At 42.6% G+C, this 20,446-nt stretch overlaps 1 protein-coding gene, 1 long non-coding RNA gene and 1 pseudogene across 2 annotated transcripts in view; 2 read left to right on the forward strand and 1 right to left on the reverse strand.

The window, feature by feature from the left end:
• DBT (dihydrolipoamide branched chain transacylase E2) overlaps positions 1–7,813 on the forward strand; it is a 36,504-nt gene extending 28,691 nt beyond the window's left edge. Inside the window, exons 8-11 of the mRNA XM_043877508.1 lie at positions 346–423; positions 1,858–2,049; positions 2,191–2,262; positions 6,226–7,813. Coding sequence (XP_043733443.1) covers positions 346–423; positions 1,858–2,049; positions 2,191–2,262; positions 6,226–6,393 — 510 coding nt within the window. The 3' untranslated portion in view covers positions 6,394–7,813. The remainder of the gene's footprint in view (positions 1–345; positions 424–1,857; positions 2,050–2,190; positions 2,263–6,225) is intronic.
• A 2,966-nt stretch (positions 7,814–10,779) lies between these two features.
• Positions 10,780–13,342, forward strand: LOC122677464. Its single transcript, XR_006335794.1, has 3 exons — positions 10,780–11,192; positions 12,242–12,345; positions 12,853–13,342. It is a non-coding gene; the product is annotated as an uncharacterized LOC122677464 (long non-coding RNA).
• A 3,050-nt stretch (positions 13,343–16,392) lies between these two features.
• Positions 16,393–19,552, reverse strand: LOC122677384 (annotated as a pseudogene).
• Positions 19,553–20,446: the final 894 nt, after the last annotated feature.

Below are 20,446 nucleotides of genomic sequence, written 5' to 3' on the forward strand. Positions count from 1 at the left end.
CTTCTCATGGAAATCTTAACACTCTATGTGTAAATGAGGAAAACACAAGAATTTAGACTTTTTTTTTTTTAGTGTTTTGGTCAATCTTAGTTATTTTGAAAATCTCCTTAGTGTGTACAAGCTACCTTGACTACTTTATCTTTTATTCTTAATTGATAAGGGTAACATAGTTCCACATTTCCAGATGATAAGGCAGGAGTAACATGTCTGGTACATGTATACTTGAGATTAAATTCAATTTATAGAAGAGTTCTCTCCCTCCATCCTTTCACCTCTTAACGCTTCAAATCTCCTATCCTTTCAGAGTTAAAAGTGTTAATGTTGCATTTTCTCCCCGTTAAACAGGCTGCTTCCTTGGGATTACTACAGTTTCCGATTCTTAATGCTTCTGTGGATGAAAACTGCCAGAACATAACATACAAGGTTGGCTATGTGTTGTGAAAATATTTTGTTTAAAAAAAAGTGCAAATGTGCTGGTAGGTTAATAATTTAAAACACTCTTCAGATATGCAGATTTCCCTTTTTAACCCCTTTTGGTTTTCTGGCTAGAATCTTGGAAGTACACAGCTGTGAGGCAGTGGGTTACATTTTTCACACTACACACACTCCCCTCAAACAGAAGAGGGCTTGAAGTGGAATTCCTGCAGTTTTAAAAAGCAAGACCAATTTAAATGAGCAAATTAATGAAAGTTTAAATTCCGTTGAGTGAACTCTTGTGTTTGGAGTGAAAGTTTATGAAGGCTGAGAACTCTTTTGAGGATGCTGGCTCTTACTTATTATTCTTATTAGAAATATACAACCAAGAAGTGAGCTTTATATTCTGGGGGGGTTGAATCTAAAATCTTTCCATATGATTAATACAGTTTTCTCATTAAGTATATACTTGTTGCAAATAATTCAAACCAGAAAATATTGATATTTACCTTCAGTCCCATGACCCTAAGATAACTGTTTATGCTGAGATATACATCTGTCTAGGATTTTATTTTTATACAGTTTAAAAATACATGGAATTCTGTATATAATACATATGTAATATTATAATTTTTTAATTAAAATTTTCTTTTAACTATTTTCTTTTCTATATAATATATTTTAGACATCATTGTATGTCAATAAATACAGCTTTATCATCTGTTTAGCCAGTGACTTACTGACAGACATTTTGATCATGTGCAGTTTCTCCATCTTAGAAATAATCTGACTCAACCTCTCTGTGCATCTCTCCATACTTCTGCATTTATCCCCTTAACACACGTTTTTGTAAATATTGGTACCTAATGTTAAATGTTCTCCAGGAAGTCTATGCCAGCTTACACTTCCACTAACAGTGTATGAAAATAATCTGTTGCCCTAGTTTATCTTTTTCAAAAAAACCTTTTAAAATCATTCCAATCATCACTGGACTTCCCGGGTGGTCCAATGGATAAGAATCCACCTACCAATGCCGGGGACGTGGGTTCAATCCCTGATTCCAGATGCCACGAGGCAACTTAAGCCCACATATCACAACTATCGAGCTCACACTCCAGAACCTGCTAGCAACAACTACCGAAGCCCACGCGCCCTAGATCCTCTGCTCTGCAACAAGAGAAGCCACCACAATGAGAAGCCCATTCACCACTACTAGAGAGTAGCTGCCATGCTCACTGCAACTAGAGGAAGCCTGCGCGTTCCAGCGAAGGCCTAACACAGCCAAAAATGAAAAAATAAAAATAAATGAAAAGTTTTTAAAAATTACCATCAATCTGGTGAACATAGGTTTTGATAGTTAAGTTCATAAGGCAGTGAGGGTTGAGCCTTTCTTTTCTGTTAGCCTGTGAAAGGGCTACTGTATAACTGTTTGTTTGTTTTTAGGCTTCTCATAACATTGGAATAGCGATGGATACAGATCAGGGCTTGATTGTACCTAATGTGAAAAATGTTCAGATCCGCTCCATATTTGAGATCGCCACTGAGTTGAACCGCCTCCAGAAATTGGGCTCTGCGGGTCAGCTCAGCACCAATGACCTTATAGGAGGAACGTTCACTCTTTCCAACATTGGATCAGTGAGTAATAGCAGTGTTCAAGTACATAAACCATAACTTAAGAATTGTGATCATGTACTCAGTTAAAAAAAGAAACTTTCATTTGCCATTTGTTCCTCAAAAGCTTAATTTCTCTACTCTTACTTTTTTCCTTTTTTTTAGATTGGTGGTACCTATGCCAAACCAGTGATACTTCCACCTGAAGTGGCAATTGGGGCCCTGGGAACAATTAAGGTGTGTTTGTTAAATAGTTGACAAAAGAGTTTAAGTAAATTGAGAGAGTGAAAACAAAGAGTAACTATTTCTGAGGTTTTCCCCCTCATTTTGTAAGTTCAAGTATGGTATTGGGTTTAATAAGCCAGTTATTTCTTCAGAAGAACTAGGCCTATACTACTCTGTAGAGTAAATACTCGTGATCTGGATCATTTTTGTATGGATCAACCATTGCGGATTATGTCAGGCACAAATGTGTGTGTTTATGAGTAATCACAAATGTAGCCAGTCAGAGTTTATCAAAATGTCTTAATTTCATAATGCCAAAGAATAACAGTAAGCCAATCCAAATCATTATTTATAACGGTGAGACACCGCTGAGAGCAGTTTTCTCAAACTTTGCTCTGTTCAGGAATCACTGGGAATGCTAGTTAAGAAAGCAGATTTCTTGGCCTTGGGGACAGAGCCTCCAAAACTTACATATTAAACAAGAACACGGGGGTTCCAGCATGAGTGAACTATGGCCCTGTTATAGCAGACTGACTTAGAATTAGGATTGCAATGATTCTTAACCTTGGTTACACATTAGAATCATCTGGAGGGCGTGAAAAAAATGCCCAAGCTCACCCTGTACCAACTGCACCAGAGTTTGGGGGACTCGGGCTTGGGCATCCCCATTAAATCAGGGTTGAGAAGCACCAGAGTTAAAGAAATAAGCTCATAGATACCATTTCAATGCCTCCATCATTAAATGTCATTGTCACTACATTAACCTTGATTTTGATCTTCATGTTTTCAGAAGAACCTTTCTTCTCTGTATTTGTAATGCTTCAACATGGAGCATCTCTTAGACTTTTCATGAGTTTATTACTTTCATGTCAGCATCCAAAACATTCACAGAAACTTGCACTCAGCCTTTGATTTGTTTTCTAGCAGGTGGTACTTTGGTTGCTCCCTCTTCTAGCCCTGTTTTCTCTCTGGCACACAGAAGAGACAGGGAGAAAAAAATCAGAACAAATACATGACACTGTTCTGTCCAAATCAGGAGTTTCTCTAAGGGATAACTTCAGTCACTCATTCACCTTGTTTGCAGTCATCACCACTGTTCATCTGCAGAACTAAGTTTTATCATCCCAAACTGAAATTCGGTATGCATGGACTACATTTTGTTAATCTATTCATCTCTAGTGAATATTTGGACTGTTTCCATTTTTTCAGCAATTGTGAGTAATGCTGCTATGAACATTGGTGTACAGAGATCTGTGTGAGCTGTATTTTTTCAGAATCACCTTACCCAAGGTTTTCTCAAGTATATCTCTTAGAGGATAAATCTTCACAGCAACTTAATAGAGCTACTAATCTTTGTTGGGTAGGGACAAATAATATTTCATTTTTTTTCTCCCTTTGTGTCGCCTCTCCTTTGTTATTTTCTGTTTTCACTGTAAATTTTAGACTGTCACTAACTGGTCTTAAAACACGAAACCCTCCACATTTCTCAGTTCTAAATCCTTATCTTTCTTGACCTATTAGCTACACTTAAGTTGATCAATACCGCCTTCTTGGAGAAGCTTTTTCACTGTGACATGAAGAAAACCTTGCTGGTCTGTTTTCTCCCTGTCTAGTGCCTATTCTTTCTGAGTATCCTTTGCCCATCCCTCCTCAGCGCTGGATTTCTAAACGCTGGAGTACCCCTGGGTTCAGTTCCGGCCCTTTTCTTTGTCTGATCCAGTCTCAGTGGCTTTTAAATACCATTTAGATGCTGATGGCTTCCAAGTTTAGATCTCCAGACCAGATCTCTCCTTGGAACGCCAAACTCATCTTTCCTGCTTCAGAGTCTAGTAAAGCATCTCGTTTCCTGCTTCTTCCCTTACCACGCATCCTCACACATGCTCTTCCTGGAGTTGTCCTCTCTCAGTGACTGGCCCTTGTGCTCAGAAACTTCCAATGGCTTCTCAGCTCACTCCAAAGTGAAGGGAAAGTAGCTGCGGTGGCCTGCATGGCCCTAGGCTGGTGCCACTCAGTGCGAGGGGGACCCATGTCAGGCCGTGACTGTCGCATCCGGGCTATGAAGAGATCATTACGGAAAGAGAGCAGGCAAAGAATCTGCGTGCAATGCAGGCGACCCGGGTTCAATTCCTGGGTCAGGAAGATCCCCTGGAGAAGGAAATGGCAACCCACTCCAGTATTCTTGCCTAGAGAATCCCATGGACAGAAGAGCCTGGCAGGTCCATGGGGTGGCAAGAGTCAGATATGACATGGCAACTAAACCACCACTAATTACAGAAAGAGGGTAGGGCTTAGAAATTTTCATTGCCAGCTCTCCTTTTTCTCCCCGAATAAAACACAGTAAGAAGTTTATTAGCTTAGGTAGAAAAGGCAGAATGGTTATAAATTAATTTGATTCATTTTTAGTAAATTCAGATGATAGGCATGAAATATATAAATGGACAGTATTTCTGCCCATGAGATTCTTATATATTTTCCCCAGGAATGTTAGAATTACACTGACAAATCACAATGGAAAGATAGGCTTATTTTTGGAAAATTCTTCCAGTGTGGGTCTTTCTTTTTTTGGCTGAGGTGTGCAGCATATGAGATCTTAGTTCCCTGACCAGGGATCAAACCCGTACTCCTGCATTGGAAGCTCAGAGTCTTAACCACTGGACCACCAAGGAAGTCACCAGTGTGGGTCTTAAATACTCAGGTCCATCAAATGTGACAGGAGCATCTTTTTTGGGTTTATTTCTATGGAGCATGCCAGTTTCAACAATAAGGTGTGGAGACTTAGATTATCAAGAATAACAAGCTACTTACAAAAACAGATCACTTCTTTAATTGTGATTTGGGAATGGGGCAAATTTCCAGGGATTAATCATCACCACAGCCAAGAATAACTGACCAGGAAAGAATGATCTCCAGTTTTTTTCAGAAAGTTGTCTGCTCATTAGGTAATGTTAAAATGGGACAAAGATGGAAAGCTTTTAAACATTCCAGCTTTAATATTTAATTTTAAATATTCCATGAGGAATGCAGCCATCACAGAAGTCTGTATTAGCTGGTAGATAGCCTAGCATTTTTTTAAAAAATCACTGCTTTTCGACAGAGTGGTTTTGTGTCTAATGAACCTATCAATAAAAAGTGGGTCTTGTAGTTTGTATACCTTTATATTTATTTTAGTAATTCATTTTAATATATATTTTTTAAAATACTTAAAATGAATTAGGATTTTTTAAAATCTGTTTTTTAAAAAATCAAAGACGGACTGGGAACCATCACTGTTGTCTTTACAACGTGCCCCACTTTCCGCCTGCTCCGTCTGTGACCTCACCTCCCATCTCTCACCCGGCCCCTGCACTGCAGCTGCCTTGCTGATTGTGCTGGTCCTCCAGTGCTCCAGCCAAACTTCCCCTCTGTCTTTCCAGGTGTCCAGATGGCTAGCTTCCTCACTGCCTACAGTGAGGACACCTCTTCTTGGTGAAGCTTTCTCTGCCTGCCTGTCAAAAATAAAATGCAACTTCTCCCCATTCCCACCTCCTGCCTACAATCTCTGTCTCTGTTCCAAAATGCTTTACTTCTTTCCTTTGCACTTTTCACTATTTAACACTATATAATAAAATGTTCTCTCCAAGAGGGTGAGGACTGTTATTTGCTTTATTCATTGCTTTATCCCCAGAGTCTAGAACGTACCTGGTACATAGTAGGTACTCGGAAAATAGCTGTTAAATAATTGAAAAATCTGAAATGAAATTTACCGTACATGTAGAAAGTATACAGGGGACAGGAAATGCCTTGGAGAAACTCTGGAAGCTTGCAGCACACACTCACAAAGATGGGAAAGGTAGGGGTCAGCATTTTCAAAAGTTACTTGGGATGCCCACTCCTCTGTTATAGGGAGGGAAATTTGCCTAATCTTTCAGCATTGCTGTTGCTAGAGCTTACTTTGTGCAAGTGAGGCTGACTCTTTGTTCTTTTCCTTATTTGTAGGCCCTTCCCCGATTTAACGAGAAAGGGGAAGTCCGTAAGGCCCAGATAATGAACGTGAGCTGGTCAGCTGATCACAGAATTATCGATGGCGCTACAGTGTCACGCTTCTCTAATTTGTGGAAATCCTACTTAGAAAATCCAGCTTTTATGCTACTAGATCTGAAATGAAGATTGATCAGACATCCTTGAACTTTCTGAGCTTCCAAAGAAAGCGTAAAGCTCAGCTCTGCACCACACGTTCCTCATCGCAGTTTGTATTGTAAATGACTTTACTGTATGATTACGGTTCTGAGGCACAAAGTGGATCAGCTATTCTGTTAGGCTTTTACTGAAAAGGAATAATTGTGTACTAGTTCTCCCAGGGCTGTCACATTTTATAGGTCATAGTATGACTTTTTAATATGGTGCTGAGGTCTTTGTGTCCATGGATTGAAACTGGCAGGAACAACACAATGAATATTACTAAGAGACAGACAGCCATACACAATACTTGTCCTATTTTTTCTCTTTCTCTCTTTTTTTTAAATTTTATTTTAAACTGACTCTTAATGAAACTTAGAGAGTTTCATTATACTTAGTTGGGAAAAGGAATTTATTTGCAAATATATTTTCTATTTCCCCACAATAATGCAAATTATTTTATAAAGTAAGTGCAATTATATTTACCTTTTAAGATATCCAGGAGTCTGTTTTTCTGTAGCTATTATCATCTGTAAATGTCTTATTTGTATAAAGTAATGTCTTTTAAAAGTGAAAATTATAAGCTAATCTTAAAATGTCCAATTATAGTTTTGTAACCTATAAGGCCGTTGAAAGTATTTGTTTAAAGTATATAAATTTTTAGACTTTTGGTAATGTTTTAGTGTTTTATTGGGAGAAATTTCACCTTTACAACCTTGCTTCAGTGTGAGGAAGGTACTTGAAATGTAGCATTCACTGACATTGTCTTACATTCAGAAATCCATTACCTTTTAATTTTATTTTTTTACTTTCTTGGTCTTCAGCTAAGAAGGATAGACTAAGAAATTAGTGTCTATTCTGTTCTCCATATCCTGAGAAGGAATTTGAATCAGGGGAGAGAGAAGACTAATGGGTAATTATGGACATTAAAATAAAATAATAAATTTTGCACAGAAATAAAGGTATCCTCATGATCATTTTTGAGAGGCCCACTTGAATCAGAAAGTCAGGTTGTTTCTGATATTGTCTAAGTGAATACTTATGTTCACTTATGAATACTAAGTTCAGTTATGAATACTAAGTGAATATGTATGTTCAAGTGAAGTTTTGTGACAGAAAAAGTTGTTTTAATATCTTCTTGATTTTTTTCAAAATGGAAATCATGTATAAGTCAGAAAATAATGGATCTAATGAATGTTATTCTTTTTAAAATTCAGATAATATGAAGGGTTGCAAAGAAAATAAAATCATCCATAATCCTACCACTATTAACAGTTAGATCAAGGTATCTGTATACATAGCTGTTCTTTTTATGAAAATGAGATTGTGCTGTATCTATTATTTTATAATTTGATTTTTAACATTATATTATCAGTCAATAAACGATTCCATATTATGATCCTTTTAAGTGGTTGCATAGTATTCTATTATTTACATTTGTTATACATCTAAATATTAAACATCTATTGTATACTAAGTGTGGTGCTAAGCAGTGGGTATACAATGCCTATCCTCATGGTTCTTGCCTTCATTGGGCTTATAGTCTAGGGGGGAGACAGATACTTAATAATCATAAAAGTAAGGATATAATTAACCTCTAAGGAAGAGGAAACAGGGTGCTATGAGAGCATCTAGTAGAGGTTATTGATCTCATCTGGGAAAATCAGGAGAGGGTGTACCATAAGTTAACCAATTATGTATTGATGGCACTTACAGAACTTTAAGTGAAGAAAGGCATGATCAGTAAAAATTTCTCCTTCACTTAAGAAATGTGAAAACTAGGAGAACAGCAGTTTTTAAGTGAACATGTAATGTGTGCTCAGTCACTTCAGTTGTGTCCGACTCTTTGTGACCCATGGACTGTAGCCTGCCAGGCTCCTCTGTCCATGGAATTCTCTGGGCAAGAATACTGGAATGGGTAGCCATTCTCTTCTGCAGGGGACCTTCTCGACCCAGAGATCAAGCCCGCGTCTCCTACACTGCAAGTGGATTCTTTACCACTGAGCCATCAGGGAAGCCTGAGGATGTAATATGTTCCCCTAACAGTCCAGCATCATTGGCTCAGAATAAATGCTTGAGCTATCCTATCACAAATCCCTGCCATTACCATCTTCTCTCTTGCCTCATCCTTTGAGAATTTGGTAAAGGATTGGCTTCTCATTGTGTGTGCGACCTTTAAGATAAGAGGACCCCTTGGAAGGGAGGAGGGGGCCAGGGGCACAGTCCCAGCAGCAGTGCTGATCCACAGGGCTCCATACATCCTAGGGTGGGAGTTAGGTAGAACAGGGCCTTGACCATTTTCTTAAAGGTTGAAATTTAAGGGGAGTTTCAGTCTGAGATTCAAGTTCTTCACTAGCATGTTGGGCAGCTAGGAGGTACAAGATGTCCATGGGGAGAAGCCAAAGTTATTGGCCCCAAATTATTGTTGGGAGAGCCCAACAAAAAAATCAAGGTTCCATTCATTATGTAGCGCATTCCACTGATTCTGAAAAAGAAGCACAATAGGGAAGGAAGCTTGAAGGACAGAAGCCCAAGTGGTATTAATTTTCATTTTAGAGATCAAAATGTACCAAATCCTGAAACATTCCAAGAACTGGTTATGTAGGAGGAAGAGAGCCTAAAGGCCTGTTTTGGCATTTCCTGTGGCTTCCAGGCAAAGTGGGTCCCAAAGATCACTTGATGGATTTCTTTGCTGATTTCTAAGTAAACTACAGTCTGAGAAATATGATGGCACTTGCTTAGCACTATCCTGCAGCACTAAAAGTATAAAGCCTTTCCTTGAAGTCTTCAGAATTCTTTAACATTCACCCTGTAATTGATTAATTACTTGGCATACATTGATTACTGAATATGTATTCAGTTCCAGGCCCTGGGATAGACATTATGGATAAAGATGGAGAAGATAGATGATGTTTTTCCCCTCACAGCGAGAGCTCTGGCTGGCGATTAATGTCTTCACCAGAAATGGGTCTGTGCCAGTAACACGGAGAAGACCAGTGTTTCCAGCGTTGAGTTGTATTTTTGGTCCGTTCTTAGTGGTGGTTTTGTTCCTTCCCTATAAACTGTTTTCTCACCAAGACTGGACCATTGTATCTCCTTAACACAGTAGCCGTGCCTCATCAATTCTGCCTCACAAACTATACACATAATTGTAAGACAGAGACTCTATCCTTAGGCCACACAGGCCATTCACACTCTTCAGAAAGTTATAGTTTGGGGGACTTCCCTGGTGGTCAGTGGCTAAGACTCTGATCTCTCCGATGCAGGGGACCAGGGTTCAATCCCTGGTCGGTGAACTAGATCTCACAGGACACAATGAATAATTTGCATTCCACAACGAAAGATCCTGTGCGCTGCAACTAAGACCCAGTGCAGCCAAATAAATAATTTTTTTTTAAAGGTTGCTTTTCATGAGGCAAGCAGCATAGGGGACACCTACATGACCCTAGACATTCATTTAGGAGCGATGTGTGAGGGTTGTACCATCTGAGCATTGTATTTTCAGAGCATATAAAATATAAAGTACCATCAATGAGTCATCTAGCCTCTATGCTCACCTCATATTGATAGAGAGGGGAAAATTGAATAAATTCAAGACAATGATTATGATAGTGTCAGGCATCAATGCTTTACATATATTAATTAATTTCATCTCTCCAGCAATACTATGTGCGTGCTAAGTCGCTTCAGTCATGTCTGACTCTTTGTGACCCTACAGACCTTAGCCCCAGGCTTCTCTGTCCATAGAATTCTCCAGGCAAGAATACTGGAGTGGGTTGCCATGCCCCCCTCCAGGGGATCTTCCTGATCTAAGGATCAAACCCAAGTTTTCTTGGGTTTGCACTGAAGGCGGATCTTTACCACTGAGCCACCAGGGAAGCATCAGGTAAATACAATGATTTCCCCTGTTTGAAAGATGAGGAAACAGAGTTTTTCTATTTAGATGTGTGTGGATTAACATACTCTAAAAGTGTAACAAGCTAATGAGTATATGCCACTTCATGTTCCGAATGCCAGGACTGTCCATGATTTTATGCTGTTTGAGCAATTGGTATTATTGGGCTAAAAGGAAAAAAGTTTGTCTTAGGGGTCTTAGCAGTTTGAAATGCTGCCCAAAGGCCTTATGTGCTCCTGGCACCAAAAGGAAGGGGTTTAGGGCATTAGGAATTCTCTGTAGCAGTAGTTTATTAGAAGAGCCTGGCAGGGCTACAGCCCATGGGGTTGCAAAGAGCCGGATATGACTGAGCAACTGAGCACACACTTTGGCCCTTGGTGGTCTTGAGTTTCCATCACAATGAACTAGTCCCATTCCCTGAAAACAACACACAGTTTATTTCCCATGCCTTGGCTGGGCTTATTTCTCCACAGAAAGAAAATCCAGAACCAAAGTGACTTCCTCTTTTAGACCTCCTCTGACTGTGCCTCCCTGGGTCTGAATCAATCTGTCTTTTCTTCTCTCTCTCCTCACAGCTCCAACAGGACTCATTCGGTGATGGAGCTGGATGAGTTCGTCTGTCTTCACTGCTGGCCTATGAACCCTCACAGTGGCTCAACTGGTCTGGTACTCAGTATGTGCTTGTGACTTAAAAAGAAATCTGCGTCCTGGATGAGATTATGTTTCTTTATGAAGCCCTAATGTAGCATAAAGATCACCAATGACCCAGAAAAGTATAATGTGAAGCAACCATGGCTGCAAAGTGACTCTTGTATCTATGGAATGACTCTGAATGGCTTGCTACAAGGAAAAGTATCTAGAGGAAAATGAATCTATTCAAATCTTATAACTGGTAAGGAGGCATTTGTTTTAAATTTTTGTGTTGTATGTCTATCTCATAGTTCATTGTAATTCCTCATTTAATCAGGAAGTTTAGTGCTTTCTCAAGCTCATTTTAAATTTTATAAAACTTGGATCAGCATTTTGCTATTTAAAATGCTTTTTTACAAATAATTCATGTATGCCACTATACCATGTGATTAAACGAAGCAATGATTTATCTAATGTCAAGCAGGAAATAACACAGCCAAGTTTCCCAACATTATTTATATGGGAAAACATTACCTATACTACAGATGCATTTTACTATGTCAAAAAGGATAAACTACCTAGTTTATTGACTTGCTGACTTATGCCCTGCCACTTTCAAAAAAATTTAAGAAAATACCTGTGTCCATAGTCATAATCACCATGTTTGAGAATATTATGATTATCATTGTTGTATTGTCATTGATAGCTACCTTTATGTAACATTTTAAATTAAGCATCTTAATACATTATTTTATTTAATCCTCGCAACAACCTTACATAATGTCATCCTTTCACTTTAATGGTGAGGAAGCAAAGTCTCAGAAAGGATTACTTGCCCATGTCCCCATAGTAAGCGACAGAGAGGGGAAACACAAGCAGACCTGTCTTCAAAATCAACCTTTTTTTTCCCCCCAGTTTTATTGAGATGCTGATTGGACTTACATACACCATGAAATGATTACCACAGTTTAAGTTTAGTGAGCATCCATCATTTCATAAAGTGAAGTCAGACTGTTAAGTACTTCATCATACTTCTGCCCAACCCAGTATGATTAATGCTGTGGCGTATACTCTCCCAGTTCCCTAGATTTGTATTTAAGCAAAATCATTCCATTAAATTGGCTGTTTTCTGAGCTACCCAGGACAAGGGAAAATGGAAGAAAATCTTCTATGGGTCTCAATTATCCTAGATAAAAAAAAAAATTTCCTGTAATTTTACTTTAACATTGATGGTATAGAGCAAATCTGACACCAGAATATGCCTTTGTCTCCAGAGTGTGTGTTAGTTACTCAGCCATGTTTCCTATTTAGGTAGAAAAAGGGAGGGAGGAAACCCATGTTGCTGAATGTTTACTATGTACCAGGAACCATGCTCAACTCTGTCTGTGTCTCAGTCTTCATAATAGCACTTCACAGTAAGTATATCAGAAGTAGGTTTGGCTATAATTAAGACGGACCCCAAAAATGATGGCTTAAGCAACAAGAAAATTCTTTTTTTTTTTGCAACAAGAAAATTCTTATCTCTCTCTAAGGCCCTTAGCTGGAATGGTGTCTCTTCCCTATTAAGTCCTTATAGATCCAGACTTCTTCCAGTTTTCTGTTCTGCCATTCCTTTGTCATACTTGTCTTCAACTGTCCAGAACAGTCCTTTGGCCATCACATCTACATTCCACACAGTAGGATGGAGGAAAAAGAGAGAAGTTATCTCTTAGGGAAGATTCCTAGAAGCAACTCTGGACACCACTCTTACATCCCACTGACTGTTAACTTTTAGTCATAGGGCCACACCGAGCTGCAAGGGAGGCTGGAAAATAAGTGGCTTTACAGTTAGCTAAGTATTATGTTACTACAGGTGAAGAAAATGGATATTAGGGGACAATTGCCAGATTGTGTCATAGGAGATATTTTCTTCTTCATTTCAGGTTAGAGAAAACTACAAAACGTAAAGTGATGTCATATAGCCACTAAAGTGCAAGCTGGTGCTCAACCCAGGTAAGTCTGCTTGCTGCTGCATTGTATGATCTCTTAAACAGCACAGGTGCTCTGACTTAGGTTAATCAACAACATAGATTAACAGATGGGTTGAAACATTGTCAAAAGAAATGCCCTTTCTCCTGACCTTTGCTCCATGTTTAATTCCATTTTGATCAATCAGTGTCTTCCTTGTATCCAGAACTAGTTAACATTCCCTTGGCACACTAGTTCAGATTAATTTCCAGTTCTTCGTGGTGAAGTTATTGGAGACTCAGAACTCTCTAAATTTAAATTTATTTCTAGCCATTAGACTATGGGTAGAGATGATGTAGACCATTTCTAGATGTGGCCCATTAAACCTCCCAAGAGCTCCTCCATACTCTCTTTCCTTCCTTTCTACAGCTCTGAAGCCTGCATGTTGGAAATGACAGACATACAGGGTGGGAAGCACCAATATTTCCAAATGACTAGGTGGAGCTTCTCTGATAGCTCAGCTGGTAAAGAATCTGCCTGCAATGCAGGAGATCCTAGCTCAATTCCTGGGTCGGGAAGATCCCCTGGAGAAAAGATAGGCTACCCACTCCAGTATTCTTGAGCTTCCCTGGTGGCTCAGATGGTAAAATATCCGCCTGCAATGCAGGAGAACTGGGTTCGATCCCGGGGTTGGGAAGATCCCCTGGAGGAGGGCATGGCAGCCCACTCCAGGATTCTTGCATAAAGAATCCCCATGGACAGAGGAGCCTGATAGCCTGCAATCCACGGGGTCACAAAGAGTAGGACATGACTAAGCACAGAGAGCTGGAGAAACTCCCCACCACCCCATTTTCTGGCACTAATTGGTTTACATGTTCAGTTCAGTTGCTCAGTCATGTCTGACTCTTTGCGACCCCATGGACTGCAGCACACCAGGCTTCCCTGTCCATCACCAATTCCCGGAGCTTGCTCAAACTCATGTCCATTGAGCCCTTGATTCCATCCAACCATCTCGTCCTCTGTTCTCTTCTGTTCAACCATCCCTTCTCCTCCTGCCTTCAATCTTTGCCAGCATTAGGGTCTTTTCTAATGAGTCAGTTCTTCACATCAGGTGGCCAAAGTATTGGAGCTTCAGCTCCAACATCAGTCCTTCCAATGAATATTCCAGACTGATTTCCTTTAGGATGGACTGGTTGGATCTCTGCAGGTGAAAAATAAACTTGTATTGTTTGAAGACACTCATTTTGAGACTAATCTCAAAATAATACTCTAACTCTAAGCTGTCCAGTGCAATACCCACCAGCCAAATATGACTATTCAAGTTTTAATTATTATGACTATTGTGCAATTGAGATGTGACTAATGTAACTGAGAAGCTGATTTTAATTTTATTTAACTTTTAATAAATTTTAAGAGCCACCTGTGGCTAGTGGCTACCACACTGGACATTGTAGATACAGAATATGTCCATCATCACAGAAAATTCTGTTGGATAGCACTGCTCTAATTAATTAAGTAAACTTATTGAGAAAACTCATTTTTAAAATAAACTCCCCTCCCGACCAAAACAAAAACAAACAGAAAACCTCTCTACCTTTTTAATAGCTAATTTCCCTCTGCCTAAAAGAAGACTCAGGGAATTCCCTAGTGGTCCATACGGTTAGGACTGTGAACTCTTATTGTCAAGGGCCTGGGTTCAATCCCTGGTTGGGGAACTAAATCCCAGAAAAAGTAGACTTGAAACACTTCTTTCTTGCATTGTTACCTCTTCCAGCCATTGCAGGGACAAGCTTCCCGTCCTGCTCCTTCCTGCCTTTGCTTCACTTGAGTTCAATTAATTAGGATGAACCAGTGGTCTTAAACTCCTTGCAGTCTGACTTTCTTCCCCACTACTTGCCTGTAATCATGATGTGCTTGGCAAGAGGTCGGGCCACATCTCTCTCCCCAGTGTCTACTAAATAGTTCTTTCTGGATCTACCTTTCTCCCAAGCTTGTTTTCACTCTTTAGCAACTCAAGGTCACCACACCTTTCAGCGACATCTCACCAGACAGACCAGGTCACCTCTGAACTATTTATGCTGAACCTGAGATCAGTCATGTTACCACTGTTGTCGCATCAAAATAGCTGCAGGCTTTTTCATGTGACAGAAGGCATTCCCATGTAGGCAAATATTAAAGGTAACATGAATCTTTGTGCTCAAGCTCAGAATTAAAGAAAAATAAATTCATTAGGAGGCAGTCCCAGTACTGAGCAGAAGGGCTCTAACCACGAGCTAATTTGTATGCAAGTCAAAGTCCTGTGAGAGAACTCTCTGCCAGCTTGCTAAAACTGAGCAGAAGAATTTGGAGACAGTCCAGAGGAGAGCCACAGAAACAGCCAAAGCATGACAAGAATAATTGCAGTCCTGTTAGAAAGAGGCCGTCTATATCAGGCTTTTACTGAGTACCATGTGGAATGTTACAAGGCAAAGCATGGGGGACAGCTGCTGTGGATCCTAACAAGAGACGGCAGAAGAAATGAGAACAGGAGGGAGATCAAGAATTAGGTTTGAGTTAGGGGGAAAGTCAGGGTGGTTAAAGATAGGCTTACCTTCATCTCAGCTGAGGAGGGGGCAGCCTCCCCACACAGGTAGCACAGGGCTCCCGCCTACCCGCATTCCCGGGGAGCCGTCTGACAGGGTTAAACTTGCAGTAAACTATGTAACATGAAGTTTGCTGCAAGAAGCTTCTAAGTATGTGGTGCCAAGTGAAAGTTGCTCAGTCATGTACAACTCTTTCTGACCCCATGGACTATACAATTGCTCAGTCGTGTCCAACTCTTTGCGAATCCATGTAGTCCATGGAATCCTCTAAGCCAGAATACTGGAGTGGATAGACTTTCCCTTCTCCAGGGGATCCTCCCAACCCAGGGATCAAACTGCACTGCAGGCAGATTCTTTACCAGCTGAGCCACAAGGGAAGCCCCAAAACATGGTAAGAATGGAAAGTAAAAAACAAAAGTTATAAGCCAGTACAGAAGTGTAATTATCTAGAACAACCTAGCAATTTAATTTTCTTGAAAAATGCAACCAGAGTTCAGACTGCAGTAACCAAGGCAGGTTAACTAGGCTGATGACAGGTATAATTAATTGGAAACTGCAGGCATGAATATAAATCTGAACATGACTGACAATTTGAAACATAATAAATGCTTAAATGTGACAGAGAGGAGTCCACAGGCTAAGCCATCACACCAACAATTCTGCAAACCAAGGGCTTCACAAATTGCATCAGAACCTGGCCTTAGTCCTATTTTGTTTCTGGCATAAGATTAGAAGGGCCTTGTTGGTTCAAGTGTTCCATGGACAGAGCAGGACAAAATGTCAGAGAGTTGGTGTAATGTTTTAAAACCACTGTGACTGACTGCACTACTTTCTCAAATAAGTTTGTGGATATTAAAAATATTGATATATAAATGCAATGCTTTCCAATTTCTTTTTTTTAACTTGGTATTTTTTTGCCTTTTTTTTTTTCTCTTTTTCTTTTTCAAGTCCAGTTTCCCTGAATGAACACAAATATATAGATATATATATCCTTTTCCTAGGTTTGATTCTTCCTCCAAGAATAAAATAGAATATTTACAAAACAAAATCCCTAAAACCTCTTAAAAACCCTATAGAGTTTGAATTTCACTATTTCTTTTAAAAAAACAACAACAAAGTTTCTGAAAGCAATAACAACAAAAAAATTCAACTGATCTTGGCTCAGGGGTTTCATTCAACACGAGGAGCTGGGTGTGGTGAGTGTGTGACAAATGGACAAAAAAAAAAAGCAAAGAAAAAAAACAGATAAAAATGAAAAAACACAGTGCAGGGATGTATGAGGTAAACAGGATTGGCCTGTTGAAACCAGACACCAGTCCATGTGGGTCCACCATGGCTGCAGGAGAACCCTAGTAGACATTTGCCTCTCTCATCTCTAATTTCCTTTGATATTCTCACAACTCATCTCTGAATGTCTGAAACCTGAGTAATGCAAGTGTTCCTTGATTTTCCCGTTTTATTAAATTTTCTTTATATATATATATATTTTTTTTTTTCTTTTCTTTTTGGCATTAAGCTGTCGCTCCTCTGTGGATACCTCCCCTCCCCAACCATATCTTCCGCCATCCCACATCCTGCTTGGCCCACCTGGACCCCCCTGCCCAATCTGGTAGGTTCCCAGGGTGGGGAGTGTAGTGGTTAAGGCAGTGAGTTGTTTGAGGTAGATGTGGAGGGTGCAGACCTCCCTGCTGGCCCTGCCTGGCTACCTGCACTGCTGCTGCTGCTGCTGTTGGTCCTGCTGTTTCCTCCCCGGCTGCTGCCGCCTCCACCTTTGCTAGGAGCGGAGGGTGGCGTGGAGGGCGGCTGGGCGAACAGCACTCCTGTGTACACGATTCCGTTAATCTCTGCTGCTGCTGCTGCTAAGTCACGTCAGTCGTGTCCGACTCTGTGCGACCCCATAGACGGCAGCCCACCAGACTCCCGTCCCTGGGATTCTCCAGGCAAGAACACCAGAGTGGGTTGCCATTTCCTTCTCCAGTGCATGCAAGTGAAAAGTGAAGGTGAAGTCGCTCAGTCGTGTCCGACTCTTGGCGACCCCATGGACTGCAGCCTACCAGGCTCCTCCGTCCATGGGATTTCCCAGGCAAGAGCACTGGAGTGGGTGCCATTGCCTTCTCCCCGTTAATCTCTACAGACAGGCTAATACTGTTGCTGCCACTGGTGCTGGTCAGGTTCGCAGCCCAGTCCTGGAGGCTCTCGGAGGCTTGCCTGTTGATCCGGGTGCTCATGGGCAGCTATGCCATCATGGCCAGGAAGTTCTGCTGAAGTGCCCACTGCATCAGCCGCTGCTGCTCCTCTGGCACCAGGGCCATTTTCTTCTCCGGAGGCTCCCATACTCCCGTTTCTCCCGAAGCTGCTCCAGGGCAGCCGCCTGGGCTGCTACTGCCTGGGTGGCCACCACAGGGTGACCTGCCAGGGAGACTGGCAGGCAGCCGGGGACCGTGATGGGGATGGCCGCATCCTCCTCTTTCTTGACCTTGGGGGCTGGGGTGATGGAGCTGCCATTGGTGCTGGTGGCCAGGCCCAGGGAGGACACAGGCAGCTTGGGCGAGGACAGCATGCTGTGGGCCCCTGCCAGCGAGTAGGCAAAGAGGGAGCCCCCAAAGCTCTGGAGCCCACCCTCCCTCCGATTGCTGTCGATGACTGCCTGGAGCTCCTTGGGGTTGCTGAGGCCACGCTTCTCACACTGAAGTAAGGGTACAGGTACTTCATATACTGGGCAGCGTGAAGGCAGCGCTGGTGATGGACGTGGGCAGGTTCAGTCCCTTGGTAATCTCCCGCCACAGCTTCTTGTTGATGACCTCCACCAGGCCGCCGCTCTCCGTCACCAGCACATACAACGTGAACAGGTCTAGTACCTGCTTCGCCATGATGGGGATGCGGTTGACAGGTGTCCCTCGCCTCTGCACGAAACTGAACAAGTTGTCCAGGAACTCCTTCCTCTTGGGGTCTGCGTCCAGTTCGTAGAGCTGCTTGAACTGCTCCTCATACATCCAGTCCCCATGGTGTGGTGGCTGCAGCTGAGGTGTAACATGGGCAGCCCCTCCGGGGACAGCCGGGCCAGTCCCCGGGCGCTCCTGGCCACCCAGCGCCCGGGATCCACTGTCACCACGGAAGGCCTGGAGCAGCTGAGCGTTGCGGGAGAACAGGGCTGCGGGGCCCAGGCTTGCGGCGCCCCGGGGGCCCAAGCCCCTCCTCATCCTCATAGTCCTCATCCTCCTCGTCCCCTTCGTCGTCCCCCAGGTCTTCCTCCAGCTCCTCCTCCTCCTCCTCCCATTTTGGCTTCAGGTCATCGTCGGAGCCCGCATCCTCAAAGCGGCCATCGCCCGTGGGGAGGCTGACTGCCTCCTGCCTCGGCCGGGTTGGGTGGGCGAGCCCGGTGCCCCCTCCAGGGCCGCATTCTCATCCTCCGAGGCGGGGGCCCGTCCTCCGAGCTGGGACTGGGCGCATGGCCAAGGCCGGCGGCAGCGGCCCGCATGGCGGCCAGGGTGGCCATCTGCGCCCGCTGCATCCGGGCACTCTCGGGCTCCCTGTCCTCCTCCGGAGTGGCCCTGGTGCGGGCTGGGGGTTCAGGGGGCGGCGGCGGCTGCCGGGCCTCCAGTTCTTGTGTCCGCTGCTGCCGCTGCAGGAGCGTCTCCATCACAGCCTGCAGCTTCATGGCCCTGCGGACCGGGCCGCCCCAGGCACCAGGAGGGGGCGGTGGGGGCGGTGGGGGCGGCCCCTGTGGGGAGGGGGCCCGGCCGCACTTTAGTGTAGGGGCCGCGGGGGTGCCGGGGCCGTGCAGGGGAGCAGGGGGTAGGGGCAGGCGCCGCTGGGCTCTGGCCGAGGGCTGGCGGGGCTTGCCAGTGGCAGGCGGGTGACGCCTGCTTTCTCATACTGGGCACCGGGGGCTGGCGGCGGCTGGCGGGTGGCTCATTCACGTGTGTACAGAAACCTACTGCCCCAGCCTCACCGCGCAGGGCCAGCTCGGGGGGCGCAGGACCCGCTAGGGGTGGGGCATGCCCCACGTCTGGTGTCCGGACCCGCCCCGGCCGCGCCTGGCCTCCAGCCCGGGCCACGAGCTGCGCGCTGCTGGCTCCTGGCCACCGCCGGGTTTGTGCCTGCTTTCCAGTTTCAATAAAATGCTGTTATTTCGATAAGATGTTTCTTTTCAGTTTGTAATACTTTCTAAATACAACAAAAATTCTCATAGCTTCCACTTTACGAGCTGTTAAATGTTCTGCATAGTATTTGTGGACATATGAAAAAATCATTCTCGTGGTTGCCCATTGAAATGTATACCACGTTTCAAAAGTTGGATCAGTATCCTAGAAACAAAGTATTATGTAATTCATATAAAATTATCCAGTGAAAGTTTAACATTTCTGTAGAAATAAAAAGTAGTGCATAAAAATAAAAGCAGAAGGAGCATATCTTTTCAGTATTATGAGATTAAAAATACCTTAACATATAAGAAACTAGTGTCATTTGGGGATCAATATTTGGCAGATATGGTAGGGGTATTGTTTTTTCTTTTTTTCTTTTACCTTTGAAAAAAGACTTTAATGGTTTTTATTCTGTGTTGATCTGAGGTTTAAATTGCCCAAGGAAGTTGAATAATATTGATTATTACTGCTTAGGTTCTATATTTCATATGAGAATTATCTTTGCATAAGAAAGATAGTTTAAGGGAAAGACCATAACAAACCACTTCATCCATAAGAGAAATTATGTTTTGTTCACTTGTATTTCATTTGCTGAATAACATATTGGTTATGGAGACTCACAGCATACTTTTCACAAATGAGGATTAACTTGTTTCCATGACTTTCTAATTTTTGACCTATTCCTAGTTCAGTTCAGTGACTCAGTCATTACTTTGCAACCCCATGGACTGCAGCAAGCCAGGCCTCCCTGTCCATCACCAACTCCTGGAGTTTGCTCAAACTCATGTCCATCAAGTCGGTGATGTCATCCAACCATCTCATCCTCTGTCATCGCATTCTCC

The sequence above is a fragment of the Cervus elaphus genome, chromosome 20, assembly GCF_910594005.1.
Source record: "Cervus elaphus chromosome 20, mCerEla1.1, whole genome shotgun sequence".
NCBI lineage: Eukaryota > Metazoa > Chordata > Mammalia > Artiodactyla > Cervidae > Cervus > Cervus elaphus.